We start from the raw sequence: 19,865 nt of genomic DNA on the forward strand, positions 1-19,865 counted from the left end.
CAACGGCACTGGCTACTGACGTCAATCGCTTGAGGAGCGGGGATAGGAGAACGTGTGCAACTCTTGTCGCACTAAAAAAGCAAACCCGTTGGTCAAGAGTACAAAGAAAAAACGCCCATGATGAAGACTTGTCAGTCCCGCCATCCAGATCGAATCTGCCAGCCTACCCTACTTCAAATCTGTCTTCTTCCCCCATTGATTCTTTACTTCCTCCGCTGCTGCATGCCCAGGATCTGGACCAACCGGATGAAGATGTTGATAAAGTCGAGCTCGAGGCTGATGCTCTCCTTGACGGCGTCCCTGGGGATCATGCCGCGCTCGGCCATGCGGGCGTGGTGCAGGATCTTCTGGATGTCGTACAGGGTGAAGCCACCAAAGACGGCCAGACCACCGTACAGCCAGAGGTTCTCAGTCCACATCAGGGTGCGGGTAGCGGTGGCGGGCAGGACCAGAGGGGCGAGTCCAGAGAGCGCAACGATGGCAACACCGGCGAGCAGGGGGCCACCGAGGTAGAGGTACTTTTCTTGCTTGGCGGTGGCACCGACGAAGGCGATGGAACCCTAATCCGCGTTAGCGGTGGAAATTTGCTAAAAAGCTTCTATGCTTACCATCATTCCAACAGTGTACAGACCAGCGCGGGCGAGGAGGGCAGGCTGCATGAAGAAGAGCGGCGAAAGCAGAGCAGCCTGCGTCAGGTTGAAGGCAGTCCAGAGAGCATACTTGGGAATGTAGCTGTCGACAGTCAGTCTTGTCCACCGTATATCCTTGAGCGCCAACTTACTTGTCTGGGTGGATGGCCATGCAGCCGTACATAGAACCAATGGAGCCAACGAGACCAAGACCAGCGACGAGCCACGGGTTGGTGGCCATGAGCCTGTAGCTCCAGCCACTGCGGTGCAGAGCGCTAGCAGCGACACCGATGATGCCGATACCAAGACCAGTGTGAAGGAAAGTCTCGTTCAGGTACGCACGCTCGAAAATGGGCATGCCGCCATCCTCGCGGGTCTCACGGTTAAAGATCCTGTGATTGTGGTCAGCATCGTCTTTCGATGCTTTCCCATTGTTATTCTTACAAGTTGGTGGCCAAAACCGCACCGCCAAAGATACCTGCGCCATAAAGCAGGCGCTGCTTCATGTTGCCGGCTTGCACGGTAGGAGTGCTGCCCTGCATATAGGTACGGCGAAAAGTATTCCGGAAGACATTTCGTGATTGAGCAAAAGTAGAACCGGTCGTGGCGCGAGAGGTGAAGAAGTTGGATGGCGCAGACTTGAGTGGCGTGTGGTGGAATGCGCGGATCGTGGTTGATGAAGCCGTGGGAGCCTGCTTCAGAGCAGACGCGATGGCGAACGGTCGCCGTAGGATAAACGCCATTGTGGACGATTCCTAGGAAACGTAGAGGTTGATTGAGGTGTTTGGTGAAGGTGTTGTAGGATGATGAACGGATGGCGAGGAAGCTCGCAGGTAGTAAAGTGAATGCCGTAATGTCTTGGCGGCGGGGTTTAGCGCGGTAACTCCAGTACAGAAGCTTCCAGCTTACCCAAGATTGTCGTCATTGGTCTTCATCACGATTCGACTCGCAATGCGGACGAATGCTGAAAACTCATTGGGATTCGACATTACAATGCTGAGAGATGCAGAGCCACTGCCTACGGACCTATGGAGGTCTCGGCATGAGGCATTTGCTTCATCGCTGGGCATGAAGGCAAACCTGTTGGACTCGAAGACTCGGCGTAGCGCTGTTCCGACTTTTCCTCTTTGAACACTCCGCCACGATGAATCGCCTCCAAGCCACTGTCTCCTTTTCGACTCACGATTTCCTACTCTTTGTCTTTTCACGACGTTGCAATGCCGCAAATAAGGCACCGCAGTTGATGACGAAAGAAGTTCAACCCGGGCATAGTTCCAGGTCGTCGCTCACCCAGGCTCAAGCGCTTGAATGCTCCTTGCAACCTTTCTTCAAGAGAGGGAATATTCTCCATGTTTAAAGCAAGATGCTTGAAGACTCCCAGTCTCCATGCGTTCTTATCTAGCACCAGGAAATCTCGGAGTCGGCAATTTCAATCGTCGCCAGCCAAGTCGACCGTTTCTCGCGACCTGGAATTGAAGCAAGAGACCTACAACAGGAATACATGAAGATTGAAGACGACAAGATATCTGCAGAGCACGTCGATTCCGAGCACGACGCGTGCATAGAATGCACCAAACAAGAGACCGGACGCAGCTTTCGAAACATTGATTCCACACCAAACCTCATCGAATTGTATCTGCCTGCAATCTACACCAAGTCGGAGAATTCGCAAGCGGCCGCGCCAATTGAGCCACCAACTCCACAAGAGCATCTGTGCAGATGCTCCGCACCCGCAAACCTCCCCATCAGTGCCAATTGCCGTTTTTGGGCACTTCCTCGGCCGGGATTCCAAGAACCTGCATTGTTGAATGCAGGTAACGCAGTAGCGTCAAGTGGTCTGCCTACTTGTTAGCAGGTCTTCTTATGCAAAATGTCGACAATGAATCGAAATGGTTTGAAGGGTATGTACGACTATATTCGAAAATTGGACAGGAAGGAAGAAGGAAGAGAATGGAAAGAACCGAAGCCTGTCATGCTTCAACGCAACGTCAACTTCAGCAAGTTCTTCCGCAAATTTACCACCAAAAATGAAGCAAGAAGACTTCAAAGGTTTCCTCCAAACAGTTCAAGGGCGCGCTCAGCTATGGAGCGGATCGCTTGCCATCTGAATCAGACGATTTCGCATCGGATGCTCTCGCAGACTTGCCTTTCTCAAGTGGTATCGACGGCTTCCTGGAATGCATCGGTCTTCTTTGCAGCGGACTTGGCGTACTCCTTTCTCGGGCACTGTTTGTGCGACTCAGCCGTGGAGCGCCCACCTCAGTTCCTGTTCCCGTGGTGTTCGACCTGGGTCTGGTCTCCAGATACTTCTCGATGCCGGGTGATACTGCACTCATACTCAGAGGCCGCGGCGGCTTCTCGGTTCCTGCTATCCTCTTCTTGTAAATCTTGGGGTCATGCTTTCCTGTCCGCGTCCAGAACACTTGAGCAAGCCCGTCCGTCCCTTCCTCCGACGTCTCCAAGCGGATCTTGTTGAGGGTGTACTGGTCCAACATGAGCTCGTTTGGGAGCAACCGAGCTTCAAAGTTGTTCAGCCCTTTGACTTCTTTGATCGCCCACTCTTCAATTCTTACTTCCCTCTCCGTCGGGTATGTCCACAACCAACCGCTGAGCTTCGGAACCGTTGGCCTCATCCAGTGCGCGCCATCCCCGGTCTTTGTGTCAATCCATTCCCATTCGGGCGCCGACTGGCGTAGATATGGCCAATCTATGCGTTCGCTGAATGCGATTGGGCGGTAGCCGAATTGCGGGTGGTCCATTGCAGTGGCTCGGTGTTTTACGGACGGATGTATCGTCTCGTTTGTGCGAAAGCTTTGCCCTTTATAGATGACCGGCATTCCAGTAGCCTCTTGGATGAGGAAGTTGACATCCTCATGCGACGGGTCGGACACCTTCTCGTATGGTACCGGAAACCGGGGCCGGCGAACAAGTCTACCCTCGGTCTTTTGGTAATGATAGCCGCCTGGTGTTCTCACAGCATCTCCCCCTGACATTGGCCAACGAGAGGCCATCGTTGTTGTGTCGACAATTTTCCCAGTCGCCCAGCTGTTCTTCGCCTCGCACTTGCGCCCGAGGAATCTCTTGACCGCACGATCGTTGAAAGCGAGCATTCCGTCCACTTGGTCGCACATCCAGGCCAGGCTGAGTTCGTCGATATCGGTTGAATCCTCCGTCCAAGTGTCGATCTTGCTGGTGCCACCTCCGACGTTGTTGTGAAAGCCAGGGAACCAGCACTGCTTCAACTCAGTGGTGACGTTCGAGTTGGGCAAATGCCAAAGAGTCGGTGGCAAGGAACCACGATGTTCGTCCAATGCAAGGGCATGGAAGGCGTGCTCAATGTCTGCAAATCAATCAGCCTGGCCACAAAGAGAAAACCCCTCCATGCAATAATATTCCGAGACGGCAATGTTCGCCGTGGACCCGGCGAAGAAAGACACCCGACTTACTTTCATGCAACGCCGTGTCATGGAACTTGAACTCCTCGTTCACGCACGGCACGACCTTTGTCAGAGAGCTTTCAGGAAGACCTCTCGATCCCACCGTATCCCACACACCAACCACCTTGACTTTGACTGGTCCGTCATGCATTGCTTTGCGCAACTGCCAAATTTCCTCTGGGCCACTCTCTTTATTCTTCACTGCTCCCGCCCACATCCACAGCTTCTTGATGATATCCCTGCTCTTATCGTACCCATGGTTCTCTACGTTTACAGCCGTCGTATCCTTCTTCCGATAAATTTCATACGCTCGAGGAAACAGCGACAGTTCCTCGGCACGCAGGAGGCCCATTTTCGTAATCAACCCCGCGACTGTACGCGCAGTGTATGCGCCACGGCTGAATCCAAAGATGAAGATCTCATCGGGCGGAACGGGAGGCTTTGCGTCTGGGTCGCCGGGAGAATAATTCGCAGCAATGAACTGATACGCTGCGGCGACATTCGGTTCGAGAGTCGCACTGGACACTCCTTGAAGCTCGCGTTATCAGCCCTACAACTCCACAGAGCAGTTTTTGGTCTCGGTACCTGGCAAGATGTAGAAGACGGGCAAGGTCAACAGCTCGCTCGCGCTCGTGGCATTTCCAGCTTGGTAGTGGACGATTTGCTGAACAGATTTCCCCAGACGATCCTCGCCTTCGTGTGCAATCATGCGCGCGAGGCGAGCCACGTTAGAAGGCAGGCTGTCATCGCCATGGTCGGAGCTGACCCATGTGCCATCACAGCACACGATCAAGCGCTTCATTTCCAGCAGTCGTCGCAGTTTGAAGAGACAACGAACGCGTGTGGTAGGTATGGGGAGGTGGAAGAGCAGCAAGCGGCAAAAAACTCAGTGCAAGGCGGTGCTCAGGGAAACACCAAGTTTAAAGGACGATGGACGGAGCGCGAGCGCGTTTCCGGCCGGTCAGTTGGGTTGCTGCCGCTAGACGTCTTTCTGCGCCTCCGTCGATCGATGGAAAAAAACACACGAATCCCCCTATCTGTTTGCTGACATCTCGCCAGCAACAATAGCGAGAAGGCTCCTCCCAGGTAACGGGAACGCAATTCAAACCATTATGTGATGCCATGGTCCAATCAGGAGCGCCGTCTGGCAAGGGCATGTGGACGGTTACCGGATAGTTTTCTGGTAGGCTAAGTAGCTGGCGGGTGCCGCCAGAGCTTCCGCCACATTTTGCGTGGTAGCGGGGTGAGGAGGTGAGTGGTTCCAATCAATCGTGGGAGACGGCCAACAGGCTACGAATGGAATGAGGGACCCTACTTCCTGTTCCTTAGTGGAAATTGGCGAACGGGGCAACGATAGTCCCAGAACCGTCAGAGGTCAGGAGAAGGAGTCCCTATGGCCGTAAATGAAACTGGAGGCTGTCGAAATATTATGTTTCGCAAAAGGAGCGTATAATCTTGGCGACAGCGCCCTGTTCATCTTCATCAACGTCTCTTCGTCGGTCGTTGCGTTCGCTTGAACAACATTTCCAGAGGTGTGGAACGCGCTCGCGCCTTGCCCGACAACTTGCATTCCACCCACCCACTCTCACCCCACGAACGACTGCTTTTGCGTGGGGCTCAAGGTCTCTGCAACATGACGGTCGCTGCGGCCGTAGCAGCAGCAGCTGTTGGCTGATGGCCGTCGCTGGCACATGGTCAACGTGGGCTCCTTTGTTCAATGTTGGAACACTATCCGCAGCCCAACCTCGAATCTGATCGTCCAATGACTTTTCTCTGCACTCGGCCGTACCTCTTTTCTCATCAACTTCCGGGATATTTTTTTGCGGCTCGACTGGCCCATTTAAGCCCGCGAAGCAAATGTTTCTGCTGGGGCTGACTCGGCCGTAGCTACTCGGACTCTTGTCAATGCCTCTATCATCGACTGAATGCATGCCACTTGCTAACGCAAGTATCGAGTCGGAAGACTTCCTTCTTCACATTTACCTCTACCCTGTCAAACCGAACTTTTTGAGAAGAAGAACTCACTTTTGATAGCACGGAGCCTCTGGTTGTGGTTGTCCAAAATCGAGGCGTAAAACCACTACAAACATGGCAGCGGCAAAGAATTGGTAACCAAATCCGTGGACTTTCTGAGAGAGCGACCGTAGAGGCGTGAAAATTGTCCATGTCAAAAGGTGTCCAGAAAGGGAGCATTCAAGTGCCTCAGGCACGAGAATTAGGAAGCATCAATTCTTTAGCTGACAGCTCAAGGGGAGTGCTTTCAGTCCTTCAAATGTGAACTATGGTCAACTGGAGACGATGCGCATTGCAGTTTTCCTCAGACCAAAACAAAGGACCACAACTTTACCATCAAGCCCCGGACGCTGATGTGCACCTTCCTCGCAATAAGCAGTAGTTTGGCAAATGCATACGCCAGCAGGGGGCTCTGCTTGGAGAATACCTTGTATGGTGGCATTTCTGAAGACCCAGCGAGGCCAGGGCCACTTGCCTCCATTGAACTGACGACACATTGTGACTGCTCAGCGCGGCACATTGATCGGGAATCGGAGGCCTGTCCTCAGCGACTGCCCTCTTAATCCGCACCCCGCTTACCGTCTTCTCTTCATCCTCCTTTCTCTTCTCCCTTGACCTCAACTCTGAAATCCCAACTCTCAACCCTCAGCTCTCCCAGGTTTACCAAATCTCGCAGATCTCGCAGAACTCGCGCATCTCCCAGCTCCATCACTCATCTCTTCCCGTCATTTATCTCCAGTGCTTTCCAATGGCGGGATCAGCTGGCAATGCCGTAAGTAATTCCTACAATATCCTCTTCTTGCACCCTCTAACTTGAAGTAGCGACCGGTGCATATCTACCATGATGACGCCCGAATGCAATGTGCCAACAGACTCCTGGCCACTGTAGCGCCTCAAATGTCCACGCTCTCGTTCAAATTCGGGTCTCATGCACACGACTGGGTCGCAACACAGGTTAACAGGGACCTCGATCTTCCTTCTTTCAAGGGCCAGGACGCAGGCACTGTCTACTTCAACGCAGTTGCAGACGTGACGCAGATTCTCCGGGATTCAGGTCGTCTCCACTTCAACGAGCCAAAGCTCAGCTGTGCCCGAGACTACGCTACTGGTTACCGTGAAGGTGTCGAGACTGCACAAGCCAAGGATATCAACTCAAATCGACAACTCATGCGAGAGGTCAAGAATATGGTCCATGAGGAGTTCAAGACGTTCAACTCGCGAATCGACCAAGATCGCAAGATGCATGTCGACTCTCTCAGGACACTCCACAACGAACATGTCGGACGACTCCAAGAGATTCGCACTGCCATCGAGAAGGCCGTCGGCGGCCACACTTTTTGGCTTGGGAGCTCCAGCGTTCCGTCAAACAACGACGTCGCCGCAGGTTGTGACGACAGCTTCAGGTCTGATAACTACCTTGGCTATGATGATAGCTTTAGGTCTAGAAGCCCCCTTCCTAATATCACCTGTAAGTTGGAACTTGGGAGCCCCAGCTGCATTAAGACTGTGTTGCTTCTCTCTGATGATGAGACCCGTTGTCGTTCCAACACCAGCGCTACCTCAACACCATGGTCCACTAATGGTGAAATGCGCCGCGGCCAAACATTCTTTTCCGCAGTCGAGTCACAGGTTCAATTCCTGGCCAACCTAATTCAACTGTACCTTTTTGGATGCGTCTTTTTTTGCATGGTCCTGGTGTGTGGGTTTGTTGGCAAGTGGTAGCGATGAATGGCCTCGGCCCCCCGGGCACTGTGGTTGGAACTTGGCTCTTTGGTAGCACAGTAGGTGATAAAAGAAATTCAACTCAAGCTTAGCTTCAAGTCGTCGCACACTTAGGAGTAAGTGCTTGAATACTCCCTATAATTACTCACTAAGGGAGATTTTTCTCTCTATGTTTGAAGCATCTAGCGCTTGAACAATCCATGTCTCTACGAGTCCTGACTTGGTAATAGAGATCCTTGGATAAAGGTTTCTTTCGTCACCCACTGTGGTAGTAAAAGTCGTGGCACACCGTGGCAAAAGAATTAAGTGAGAGATACCCATTTTCGAAAGCAAGCATACAAAGAGCATTCAAGCACTTCGCATTTAGGATTTGACTACAACTAAGTCATCTCCAGAGTCGGTGCCAAACGGCATGCTTTCCAACATGAGAAGAACGTCCTTCAATGGCCGCCAGACCCAGCCCGCGGTGTGGCCATGCGAATCCGGCTACAATTCGTACTCGTTGTGCCAGAGCCAGTAGACTTCTTCGTCCTCAATTGGGATAAAGTCTCCGAACGCTCCGACTTTGATGTTGTCGTCGGATTTTCTAATCGCCATCATACCCGAGCGTCCATCCAGGAGAATATAATTGGCATCTGTAGCCTTGAGGTACTTGAATGTGCCAAAGTCTGTGGCGGGCTTGAATCGATGTAGGAGACGCTTGGTCTGGCCAGAAACAGTCTTGGGGTGGCTGCCTCGGCCGCGGTTGATGGCATATCTCAAGGGGTTTCTGGCTGGTCAAGTGCCAGAGGCGACGCGCTTGTTGGATGGCGTAGCAGTGCCAGAGGTGAGGTGCTTATTGGATGACGAGGCGAGCTTTGAGTCGACAGAGTTGTTGGACAAGAGGCGACGAAGGTCATCCCATAGGGAGATATCAGCAAGAGCACAGCAAGAGCATATCTTACCTGAGTCCCCATGTCACCTTCAAATTCGTCGTCAGAGTTTGGAAAATTGTTGAGCAGCGCTCGCAAGCGCGAAATGGTGCTGATGCCTACATGTATGTATGGACAAGGTGACTGTGACAGGTAGGCAGGCACTGCAGTCAGTGAACTGTCAGTCCCCTGCCGCCCACCTCCCTCCTTCCTCATCCACCCGCACCCATCCCAAAAGGTCAGTCCCGTCACCACTTACTCGGCAAAAAAGGCACGAAGAAACAACAAAAGAGCAAAAAAATTGACAGCTGTGGGATTCGAACATATGTCCGAACCTTAACCCGAAGGTAGTCAAATCAACCAACCTCTAAGCCAGTTGGGATTTACTACTCAGCTGCCGTGAAAGTGCTGCGGACTTTGGAAATTATAAACGTCAATTTGAGGGCGTAGGTGGGTGGCTTTTGCTGCCACTTTGTACATCACCAGCCTGTTTTCGTGTTGGCGCTTTGTTGTTGTAGGGTATGGGTCTCATGAGTTTGTGTACAGTGAACTTTGTGGGTCTGGTGCGGGAGGGACTCTTTTCCACCAAGAATGATCCTCCCTCTGCTTGAATACTTGCGCTTAATTGGGCTTGGTCAAAGCGAAAATAGGTAAGGAGATACCGTAGTTTAGGAGGCGTCTGTTGCTCTGATGCCACCTCGTGTTGTATTCACTTCTCCCTTCCTATCAAAATCAGAGAGCGAGGACATGCTTCTGCTTCCCCGTCGTTTCATCAAGCAAGTAGAAGCGTCGCCAAGAGGGAAATGCGTCTTATTTGCTCCTAGCGCCCCTTCGCCTGGAGGGTACGAATTTTCTATCTGTGAAATAGAGGAGCTCGACGACTTCCCGATATCCTTTTATCTTCCTTACTGCTACGAACCTCCATGAGATTGAGCAAATCCTTTCTTCAACCCCCTGAAAATCGCCCCTGTCTTTCAAAAACATCGACGACCGACTCGCGTGATGCCATGCTGGCTAACCCGCCTACCGAAACAAAAGTCTTGGAAGATTCCTGTCGCCTAGAAGCTGGGAATGTGAGGCACCGGCTGGGTCTTGTCGATACTCTTGCCCTGGAGATGAATTGCGTCGATTTCTGCGCGCTGTCTCGAAATCATGCGCCGCGTCTCCTCAACAAAGAAGCGGGCCTCTGGGAAATCATGTCCTCTGGTGCATTCTAATGGATTCGAGCAGGGTTTGCGGAGACAGATACTTTTGCACGTCCACTTGATATGGACTTTGCGGTCGTGGTGCGTCGGGTGAGGACAGACGCCATTGTTGTAATCCCAGCAGACGTGGAACGCAGCACACTCCATCCTGTCCGCCGACGTTCTCCATTGGCCCTCTTGTGAGGACGGCAGTGTAGGGCCAAGCCTACATCCCGCTTGTCGAAGAGAGTCTGGGCAAGTGAACCTCAGCAAAGCCTCGGGATCATCCTCGTAGGTGTCGAGGTCGTCGTCATCACCGCCGCGAGCCACCCAGATCTGCTCGAGGGCTTTGGTTGTCCAAAACAAATCCCACTGTTCCTTGGAAAGTTCCCTGTCAGAGTCATCGTCGCCATAGACAGGCGGGTCGTCCCAGTGTTCGACGTCGGACGGCTCTTCCGAGTACTCCTGCCTTAGTTGGGCGATAACAGCATCGAGGTGCTGCTGGCTGCGTGATTTGGTCGACAATGTTGAGCCAAAGAGGCTCGAGTCGGGGCCATCCGTTGCAATCAGCTTCTCTGTGGTTTGGGTTTGGGTATCTTGCACTGTATCCACGTGCTCTGCATTGGGCTTGCTGGCGTGGTCCTCATCTCCGAGGTCGCCATTCTCAGAATGGTTCTTTTGTGTGGGATCTGGACGCGAGAGCCACTCGATACAGCTGAGGACGGGGTTGCTATCTTCCAGGTGCAGTTGGTCGGCGATGAGGCAAAGTTTCTCTTGGATGGCAGAACCGATGAGGAATTTTAGAAGCGTCGCAGTGTGGCCCATGTGGGCTGGAAAGTTCTTGCTTCTGTCCACGAGGAAATCCCGGTTGCGATAGTTCGGGTGGTCATGTTCCTTGACGATCCAGTGGTATGTCTCTTGGTGCGAATTGAGCCACTCTGACATTGCGAAGCCGGGAGGGGTCTGTTGAACTTGGGCGAGGTCAAGTATCGACACGCCTACTTCCGTCAGGATCGAGTCGTCCCATTCCCAGCCTTCTGTGTCGACCGCCATAAGGATAGGCGGGGTTTCGAGAGGGCTGACGGCGGGTGTGGTGACAGGAATGCCCTTGACGATCTGAGAGCCGAGACACCTTAGAGTCCAGAAGGCATTGACACCAGCGTTGTGACCAGCCTCGAACGTGACCTTCGTGTCCGGCTGGCCATTTTCCTTGCGCGCCCGCGGCGTTTGAGTTTCGCACGCAGGGCTCAGGTGCTCTTGCACCGCCAGTGTAAACAAGTCGATGTCTGTATGGCCGTTAGCGGTCTTTGTTATCCTCTTGTTGTGGAGAGCCATTACCCGTGCCGTTCAGTCGCTGTGTATCGGCAGCGCCGATGACCTCGTTCTCCGTACAGTCGAAGCCAATCTCGTGGAGTTTTTCGAGCTCGTTACTCAAGTCGTGAAATACGAGAATGACGCGTCGCGGCTGGTCAGACCGGAACAGCTCTTGGTCATCTTTGAGGCTGTTGAATCCAGAAAATATCGCAGCCCGGAGACGGTCTTCACTGTAATAATCAAAGTCGACATCCGGGTCGTAGGTCATGCGCGATGCAACCATGATGACTCCCTGGTGGCGCACACTGAACTTTGCGCAGATTCAGAGTGGATTGAAAGCGGGAGGGAATTGAGCGTGGGAAAAGTTTTGCAGGTGGAAAACGAGCGGCTGCCTGGGGTCGTAAGAAGCAGGTGGCAGGTGGCCGGTCGAGACAGGCGCGACTTCCTCTTCAAGAATGACCCTTTAAACGCGTGATGGTGGCGGGATCTCAGAACCAGGTGAAGCGGAGCGGCTGCATGTATTGTGGTCAGCGAAACCCAGTGGTCTGAGTCCTCAAAAAGCGGAGCAAGACTCACAGTCGTCGAGGAGAGGAGTTAAGCGGACTGTTGCCGTCATGATCAGCAGAGCCAAACAGAAGAGCAGAGAGAAGCACTCACATCCAGCGACAGGCAAGTCGCTCAAGCGGGCCGCAGTCGCACTATGTCGGCGTCTTAGAGAAGAAGATGTTCTGGCTGCAAGCTCTGAGGTGTCTTTGAAGAGAGAAAATGGGAAGAAGCCGCTCAAGCTTTTACGTCGAGGAGCGCGCGTCAAGCCTGACTGGACATGAAGAGCTGGTCTAGAGCAAGCGTTGGAAAAGGCTCGTGGGTGGAGGGGGTCCCCTGGGGTCATTCGGGTGGGCGGTAGGTGGCAGTTGGGCGGTCGAGGCAGGCGCGACTGCCTCTCCTCAAAGATACCCACAACATTACCTATTCGGGCGGGTCCGCTCAATAGTTGCTACGTTCGAAGTTGATCAGAACTGGCCAATCACATGAAAAATGCCTATTTGGGCGCAATCCTCAATAGAATGCTACGTTCGAAGTTGGAGGATAAGGGCGCCTGAGCAAATTCATGTAAGTAGGAAGGAACGATGCGTCCGAGTCCAGAGGAAGAGTAAAATCAAATCTTGCTCGCCTTGTTCAACTGGGAGTTGTCAACCCACAGTAGCAGGGTCGACATATAAGAGCGAGTCAGCAAACACGAATACATGACGAGCATTCAGGCAAAGACAGACGAAGTTCAACAAGGCGAATCGAAAGTTGATATGATATGCAAGCGGCGCGAGTGTATGCAGTAGTGAGCCGTGCTAATGATAGCCAAAAGCAATCAGTCAGTAATAGTCAGTAAATCAGTCCAAGCGAACCCAAAAACATCTCACACCGTTACCAAAGAAAGATCCACAACACCTGCACCCACCAACCTCATGTTACTCCTTTCCGGCCTGTTGCGGAGTGCTCAGCTCCCCGGCTCTCGCTTATACATGTCGACAAACTCCCACATGGCGCGGACGACAGAGACGCCGCCTCCCTGCGTCTCGACCGTGCGGCCGCGCCCACGATCATTTGCGTCTTTGACACCAGCCATGCCGTCTTCTGGCTGTCTCGCATGCAACCGTTGTCGATCCCCGAGCTCAGCCTTCGTCTTCATCCACCGTTTGCGCATGGCACCGGCTGTCATGGCGCGCGACGCGTCATTGATCGTGTCAAAGTCAGCGCCGAGTCCTAGGAGCATGTGGAGGTGAGGCGAGAGCGTCTCAGGGGAGGACGGTGCATCTGGCGGAAGAGTCCAGATGCTCTCGTCGTCGCTGTCTCCCTCGTCTGGCAGCAGCAGAAGGGTTTTGTTGTTCCTGTAGTCGATGGCGCCAGCGGGAAGCTGCACGTCAAAGGCTTCTGGCGCAAACTGCTCCGTTCCAGCTCCGCCTCCCGGCGCTCCCCACCATGCACCAAAGCGGCCTTCATTGTCGCGCGTCTTGAGCGCCCGCCGTGCATTGTGCGCCACCCACGGCGCGTAACCCTTGCAGCTCTGGCGGTGCAGGCTGGCCACGGCAGGGCTGGCTGCATACGTCTTGCCCGGCACCAACGGCTGCAGGGGCAGAGGCGTGCACAGGCTGGTCAGGTGGTGGAAGAAGATGCCTTTGAATGTCTGTCCGTCTTGCGAGCAGTTGCCGCGGGAATCACACATGTCTTCCAGAACGCCGCCGCGGCCGAGTCCTGACCATTTGGGAGGTGTTCCCGGGGGTTCGCGAGGCTCTTGTGGGTCATGATGTGGGGTGCCCTTCCAGCCTGTAGCGTTGATGACGTTCCGTACGAGTGTATGCGCATCCTCCAGATATGAAAGATTGCCTGTGCTCTCCCATAATCCGCGAAGACCTGAGAGAAGCACGCCCTGGTTGTATGTGTAGACCATCTCATTACGTTTGTCGCAATTCCCCGTGCCGATTGTGCCGTTTTTACCCCAATTGCGAATGTGGAAGCCATCGACGTACAGACCAAGCGCGTTGGTCATGTTGGAGGACCGCAGCCATGAGTAGCCGTCGACAGCAGCACGCAAGTACTTCGGGTCGTGAGGGCGAGCGTAGGGAATGTCCCCTGTCGAGTGCGCAGAGGATGTCATGAATGGTGACGAATTATCATCGCCAGTAAAGTAGAGGTACATGCCAACGGAGGCGGATATCCAGAGCTGATTGGTGATGGCATTCTTGTAGGGCGTAAGACGCGGGTTCCATGTCATGCCGCCATCACAGAGCTCTGTGTCCCAGCCTTCGCTTGCGAGATCGTAAAAGATGTGCGCGCGATGCGCAAATGCGTCGATGAATTGCCTGCCATACCACTTTGTCTCGGGCCCGAACGACTTGTAATGGCGACTGGCGTGCATGTCGACAAATTTGACGGCTTCGAGCCAGCCAAGTACCACCCACAGCATGTCGTCGTAGGCCTCCATGCGCAAGCTGAAGGCGTCTTCTCCGAAATAATATGCCACCACCTGCGAAAAGTACAGACTTATTTCATTTTCAATGCGCTGACCCTCCTTCAACCGTTGCTCAGAGCCTGCGATGATGTATTCCATCGAGCGCGTGAGCGAGTGGAGCGTGGATGAGACGAGAGTGGCCATGACAGCAGCCGTCCAGTCAATCGCAGTTGGCCATTGCCCAAGCCAGAGCTCAAAGTAGCGCGATTGCATCGTTTCGAGCGCGTAGTGCAGCTGTTCGAGCGGGTTGAGAGGCCATTCGAGGTGTTCGGCGTCATCTTGCCCTGTCGAGTCGTCCTGTTGGGCATCATGGTGCGCATCGAGAGGAGTGACGTCGTCTCCCGAGAACACGAACGGGGTTTGAGGTCCAGACTGGTCATTTGATGGACTTAAGAAAGAGGCAGACGATTCGGGCTCGGCGGAGAAGTCATTGGCGCCTGTCGCAAGCAAAGAAAGAGGAGCAACCAAGAGAAGAAGCCACGCGGAACGAGTTGTTGAGAGCACGAGACGTCGTCGAGTCGGGGCCATGATGTAGACGACTAGGCTTGGCGAGGGTGGCGATGGGGAGAATCAAACCACATGGACGCGGCGGAAAACAACAATCATGAAGGAGAGGGCATTGGGTTGAAGAGAAGGCGCAGGCGCAAAATCGAAGAGGCAAAGACGAGGCGCGCCGCTGGAACAAGTGCTGTCGAGGGTTCCTTTTCGAAGTTGGAGTAGGGATCAGCTGTCTTGAGCTGCCCCGCCATGTTCTCTCGGCGCTGCCTCACGCGACGATTCTCGGGAAACCCACACAGACGCTTCTCCACACTCGCCTTGCTGGGGCCTGTTGGTTCTCCATTTTTTGTGCAGATGAGTTCTTGGGATTGTCTGGCCATCTACTTCTTCTGTCCCCTCTCTCAACGACTCCGAAACACGCATTTCGATACCCATATTTTGACGCGTGCCACCATCCACTGGACTGGATTCTCAAGGTGACGCCAAAACGGTTGTTCCACTACCCAGGACACCATCAGATCAACTGCGAAGTGGCAAAGATCTCCGAACGCCTCCTCGAGGACTCCGTGTTAGCGTCGCGCAGACGCTGCGTAACCTCCACGACACTCCTTTCTTGCCCGACATTGATGTTCTCCTTGCGGCTCGCTATCAGCTGCGGCTTCCTCAGCACGTCCTTGGGATTACAGGAGATCATGGGTGCTGGTCTGAAGTTCGCTGGACAGCGTTGCCTAGGCCCATCGAGATAGACGTGCGACTTGAACATCGTGTCGAAGTTCTTGATGCAATTGCCAGGAATATGATGCCTTCTCCAGGCTGAAGTAGCGATTGGAGACGCCCTTGTTGCCAGGTAAGCGGGACGAGACTGACATAATTCTATAGAAAGATCAGCAGCAGTATCCTGCAACTTCTTACTGGGAATGGGTGCTATTCAAGACAGACCCCCGCCTCGTCAAACAGCAGGACTGTACCCCACCTCGCACACATCTGCAGAATGCATTCCAACATGGCTTTTACTCCCATTGGACCCAAGCAAGGTCGTCGACACTCATTTTAGACACGGCGCGTACATCTCCCCAGCCACAGTTTCTGCGATCAGCAATTTCCGAGGACCTGGGCAATCACAGAGTGACTGGATGATCGAAGACCTTTGCCTATATGCTCGCGCTAGAATTCAGTGAAGCCGATAATTGGTCAACAAACGACGCTGGAAACTGTTCATTTTCCACCGAGTCGCCGTGGATAACAGGACTGGTGATGAGCCTTTGCTCTCGTGCCGGAGTCGCTCCTGATGCTGAAAAAAGGGCTACTTTGACCCTGGATGTAAGGAGCTGAAAGCAGCTTTGGCCATCAATACGGGAGTAGACGACGTCGCCTGCATCCAAAGACGACCAAACGCGATAATACTGTTCGAATACATGTCGCTGCTAGCCCCAGCTTTGTACCATCGAGTGAAGTCTCTAGTGACTCCCTGGTATCTGTGCATGCTCCTTGCTCTTCGACCATCTTTCGTGTCTGCGTCCAGCTTGTTGATTGTAGATAGGCTCCAGCCTATGGCGTATCAAGGACACACTCAAGTCAGGGCAACGCAATTGGCGCCGGATCCACTCGTTTGACTCTTTAAAAAGATCCTCTGGAAAGCGGAGACGTCTGGCATCCGACCAATTTGCTTGCCGAGCAAAAAAAGAAGAGGTGATGTAATGGCAATGTGCGAGCAGAGTCATGTCCAGGAACCGCATTTGGAGTAAATAGTGTGGCGGGCCGCTAAGCCACAGATGCGGGGAGGCAGCGGCCAATGGAACAACGGCGCTGGCTGGGCGCTGGGCAGGCAGGATAAGGTGCGAGGCTAGAAGTTTGTTTTGACTTCTGTTATCACATCTACAACAAGTGCCGACCGAAGTTGAACGGACATGATACCACATCTCCAAGCTTGTCCTCAAGAGCGCTTTGCCGGCACTTCTGGCCGTCTCCGCCACCCGTCTACGTACCGCCGTCGCCGCGCTGTCCGCCTACGCCGCCGTCCCGCCCGTTTGTCAAGCACGAACAATGGATTGAATCAACCCCTCACGTCTTCGGCCCGTCGACAGGTTCCACTCGCTCCTTTGCAGTGGTTGTACGGATTCAATGCAGGGTGCCGATACAACATTGCTCTGGCCGTGTCTCAAGCCCCGAACGTGCCTGTGTGATGGTGGGGCGTCTGGGGCTCCATGTCAGCCAACAGCTTCGACACCGGCCGGCTGTCCTTCTCCTTCTGAAGACGATCCTTGACTCCCGACTCGCCGCGGATCGTGCAACCTGCAGCATGGCGTGCTAATGGACCGGTCCGTGGCTCTCGATTGACCACGACTTGTGCAGATGTCGTACCGTTGCTCGCAGCCGGATGCGCGACATTTGTGGGATATCACAATCACTGGGCAGCCTTCACGTCACCGTCACCGTCATCCAAGATACGGATAGAGTCTGGATCCGAGTCGTAGCCACGGCTTATCACAAACAGGAGTTCCTGTGATATTCAGATGGTGTTCATGGTGGTGGTGGTGGTGGTCCTGCTGCCGCGCCACTACCATGCACTAGCAGAGACAGCGTCAAGGGGCGCCCATCGTTCCACAAATAATGCACTCTGACTCTGTCTGCGCTGGTCGGCCCGCGCAAGCTGCCATCCCCGGCTTAGCGAACATCGACCCTCCCACAGAGCTTGCATACCGCTTCAAGCAACTCCCCTCGACCGCCGCCGTGCAGATAACACCTTCGTGTCCGCCGCATAAAGCCGCCTCCTCTCTCCTCTCCACCATGTCTGCAGCCACGTCCACCGCTGCTACTCAGCTCGCCGCTGATAAACCCTCGACCTCGTCTCACCCGCCCGCCAGCGCGCCAGACCCGACCACAAACTCCCATGCCTCCCAAAGAGGACTCTCCGCCTCCGCTACCGCCGGCTCCTCCGAACTCGCCAGTCTTAAAGTAAACCTCAAGGCTGCCCTGCGCCAGTTCCCCGACTTCCCCGAGCCTGGCATTCTCTTCGAAGACATCCTCCCCATCTTTGCAAACGCCGCCCTCCACAAGCAATTCCTGAGGGCTCTCGAGCTGCACGTTTCCACCAACTACGCCCAAAAGCCAGACGTCATCGTTGGTCTCGACGCCAGAGGCTTTCTCTTTGGTCCTAGCCTTGCGCTGGCAATTGGCGCATCCTTTGTCCCCGTCAGGAAGAAGGGCAAGCTCCCAGGCCCCACCGAGACGGCCAGCTACAAGAAGGAATATGGCGAGGACTTTTTCCAAATCCAGGCCGACGCCGTCAAGCCAGGACAAAAGGTGCTGATTGTCGACGACATCATTGCCACTGGTAAGTCATATTGCGTCTTGAGGTGACGCATTCCAGGGTGCTAATTGCGTGCAACAGGTGGTTCCGCAGCAGCTGCAGGTCAACTGGTCAAGCAGCTTGGTGGCTCGCTGCTCGGCTACATTTTCATCCTGGAACTCGACTTCCTCAAGGGTCGCGACAAGCTCGACGCGCCCGTCTACACGTTGCTGTCGGGCCAAGAGGAGAGCTCGGCGTAAATGGATTTTTTTTTCTCTGGCTTGACCGGTAGGACGGCGCTCGACGCGGAGGCCATCCACAGCCACCACCCTCTTGTGGCTGCATACAACCCGCACCGCGTCATCACAGTGCATCGAAGCGGACAGTGGAGTTCGGACCGTGGAAATCTCGGCATGGACGGTGTGAAAATCTCGATTGCTTTGCAGGGCTGAAGGTGGTGCTCGATTGGGCAGGAAACTTTGCCGGGCCTTGACTTTTCACATGGATGATGCTTATCTGCATGGCATGGCATGGATGGAGCGACGGAAGTTTTTTTATTTTTCTTTTTATCCTCGACACAGAGGTTCGGATTTTCCGCCATAGATTTCTGGACGTTGCCCGGGCTACATCAGCGAGAGCGTGGACATAAATCAAGACGAAACGCCGTATCTGGCGCTATCAGGGACGAAATTATTGTCGGGCGTTGTAGGAAAGGGTCCACGGTCGTGTACCGGACAACCCCGCCATGGTGCCCCGCCACTCGCCCAAAGCGACTGAAATTCCCCGGCAAAGTTGTGACCGACGGACTGGCACTGGACTGCAACCAACGCTACCAAACCCCCACCAACGATGCTTGCCCGCGCCTCTGTCCGCCAGCTTACCTCCTCGCTCACTCGCATTGCTCGTCCGCGATTGATTCTGTCCCCGCTCCAAACACCTCTCCGCCAGCAATCGATCAGAAACATGTCTGACATGCAGAAGATCTTCACCGCCAAAGCCTGCCCTCGTAAGCAGTCGTCAACCGCTCCTAGTTCCCGTTGCTAACAATCTACCTCCAGCCGCCGGCCCTTACGTACGTTTGACCAACATTCGTCTCCCCAGCTAGCACCTGCCGTCGCCGCTGTAAAGCATTGCCCAATTTCCTCCTCTATCACGCCACATGGTGATGCCGTCGAGCTCCGGAGCACTCGGGAGCTGTCATGATCAATCAGCACGCCGCGGCGCCTACTTGAGCGCCAAAACACTACAAACCTGATTCTCGACAATTGAGGCTGACCTATGCGCAGTCTCAAGCAGTCATTGTCAATGGACAAGTCTTCGTTTCGGGCCAGATTCCCGCCGACGCGCAGGGCACCCTGATTGAGGGCAGCATTGCGGACAAGACCGAGGCGTCGTGCAAGAACATCATCGCCATCCTCGAGGAGGCCGGCAGCGACATTTCGCGCGTCTTCAAGGTGCGCCTATCGTCCTCCCCATGTTCTCCGCGGCCAATGGCTGACCATTGTATGTGATTCAGGTCAACGTCTTCCTCGACGACATGGCCAACTTTGGCGAGATGAACGGCGTCTACGAGAAGTTCTTTGCCCACAAGCCCGCGCGCAGCTGTGTTGCTGTCAAGACCCTGCCCAAGGGCGTCCCCGTCGAGATTGAGTGCATTGCCCTTGCTGGCAAGGCCTAAATCGGAGCTGGTCCTGATGATGGTCGGGTGGTTCTAGACGCCAATTTGCGTACTATAGTAGCCATGTAGCCTTGCAGTCATCAATGACATCCGAAATGAATTACTTTTGAAGAATTGGACAAGCTGCAAGTGTGAGAAGTTGAATTGGATGAGCAACGTGGTTGTATCAATGTCATGTAGCTTCAT

General features: G+C 54.1%; 7 protein-coding genes across 7 annotated transcripts; 3 read left to right on the forward strand and 4 right to left on the reverse strand.

The window, feature by feature from the left end:
- Positions 1-203: 203 nt before the first annotated feature.
- On the reverse strand, positions 204-1,372 carry BKA78DRAFT_249681 (inhibitor of apoptosis-promoting Bax1-domain-containing protein; the record flags this gene model as incomplete). Its single annotated transcript, XM_066884498.1, has 4 exons — positions 204-560; positions 609-732; positions 782-1,021; positions 1,074-1,372. The coding sequence occupies 4 exons, from the start codon at positions 1,370-1,372 to the stop codon at positions 204-206; spliced, it is 1,020 nt and encodes a 339-aa protein (XP_066745760.1).
- A 1,002-nt stretch (positions 1,373-2,374) lies between these two features.
- Positions 2,375-4,868, reverse strand: BKA78DRAFT_352190 (uncharacterized protein; the record flags this gene model as incomplete). The annotated part of the gene is made up of 4 exons (XM_066891308.1): positions 2,375-2,466; positions 2,842-3,969; positions 4,076-4,594; positions 4,652-4,868. The coding sequence occupies 4 exons, from the start codon at positions 4,866-4,868 to the stop codon at positions 2,375-2,377; spliced, it is 1,956 nt and encodes a 651-aa protein (XP_066745761.1).
- Positions 4,869-6,565: 1,697 nt separating this feature from the next.
- On the forward strand, positions 6,566-7,936 carry BKA78DRAFT_368926 (uncharacterized protein). Its single transcript, XM_066892648.1, has 2 exons — positions 6,566-6,851; positions 6,902-7,936. The coding sequence occupies exons 1-2, from the start codon at positions 6,828-6,830 to the stop codon at positions 7,799-7,801; spliced, it is 924 nt and encodes a 307-aa protein (XP_066745762.1). The 5' UTR covers positions 6,566-6,827; the 3' UTR covers positions 7,802-7,936.
- A 1,564-nt stretch (positions 7,937-9,500) lies between these two features.
- On the reverse strand, positions 9,501-11,493 carry BKA78DRAFT_368928 (uncharacterized protein; the record flags this gene model as incomplete). Its single annotated transcript, XM_066892649.1, has 2 exons — positions 9,501-11,182; positions 11,235-11,493. 2 exons carry the CDS (start codon positions 11,491-11,493, stop codon positions 9,771-9,773), a joined length of 1,671 nt encoding a protein of 556 aa, XP_066745763.1. The 3' UTR covers positions 9,501-9,770.
- A 795-nt stretch (positions 11,494-12,288) lies between these two features.
- BKA78DRAFT_312393 (uncharacterized protein) lies at positions 12,289-14,916 on the reverse strand. The gene has a single exon (XM_066888298.1). It carries the CDS (start codon positions 14,740-14,742, stop codon positions 12,703-12,705), a length of 2,040 nt encoding a protein of 679 aa, XP_066745764.1. The 5' UTR covers positions 14,743-14,916; the 3' UTR covers positions 12,289-12,702.
- Positions 14,917-17,499: 2,583 nt separating this feature from the next.
- On the forward strand, positions 17,500-18,261 carry BKA78DRAFT_249526 (phosphoribosyltransferase-like protein; the record flags this gene model as incomplete). The annotated part of the gene is made up of 2 exons (XM_066884483.1): positions 17,500-18,046; positions 18,104-18,261. 2 exons carry the CDS (start codon positions 17,500-17,502, stop codon positions 18,259-18,261), a joined length of 705 nt encoding a protein of 234 aa, XP_066745765.1.
- A 352-nt stretch (positions 18,262-18,613) lies between these two features.
- On the forward strand, positions 18,614-19,696 carry BKA78DRAFT_122951 (putative L-PSP endoribonuclease family protein). Its single transcript, XM_066882463.1, has 4 exons — positions 18,614-19,007; positions 19,060-19,073; positions 19,288-19,455; positions 19,518-19,696. The coding sequence occupies exons 1-4, from the start codon at positions 18,851-18,853 to the stop codon at positions 19,677-19,679; spliced, it is 501 nt and encodes a 166-aa protein (XP_066745766.1). The 5' UTR covers positions 18,614-18,850; the 3' UTR covers positions 19,680-19,696.
- Positions 19,697-19,865: the final 169 nt, after the last annotated feature.

The sequence above is a fragment of the Phyllosticta capitalensis genome, assembly GCF_038381095.1.
Source record: "Phyllosticta capitalensis strain CBS 128856 chromosome Unknown BKA78scaffold_4, whole genome shotgun sequence".
Lineage (NCBI taxonomy): Eukaryota > Fungi > Ascomycota > Dothideomycetes > Botryosphaeriales > Phyllostictaceae > Phyllosticta > Phyllosticta capitalensis.

What these genes read in the sequence shown, in the direction of transcription:
- BKA78DRAFT_368926 (XM_066892648.1), top strand. Translation starts at nt 6,828, where the DNA reads ATGGCGGGATCAGCTGGCAATGCC. An exon ending in CGGGATCAGCTGGCAATGCC is followed by an intron (nt 6,852 to 6,901) that starts GTAAGTAATTCC and finishes AACTTGAAGTAG; the next exon opens with CGACCGGTGCATATCTACCA.
- BKA78DRAFT_312393 (XM_066888298.1), bottom strand. Translation starts at nt 14,742, where the DNA reads ATGGCCCCGACTCGACGACGTCTCGTGCTCTCAACAACTCGTTCCGCG.
- BKA78DRAFT_122951 (XM_066882463.1), top strand. Translation starts at nt 18,851, where the DNA reads ATGCTTGCCCGCGCCTCTGTCCGCCAGCTTACCTCCTCGCTCACTCGC. An exon ending in ACATTTCGCGCGTCTTCAAG is followed by an intron (nt 19,456 to 19,517) that starts GTGCGCCTATCG and finishes TATGTGATTCAG; the next exon opens with GTCAACGTCTTCCTCGACGA.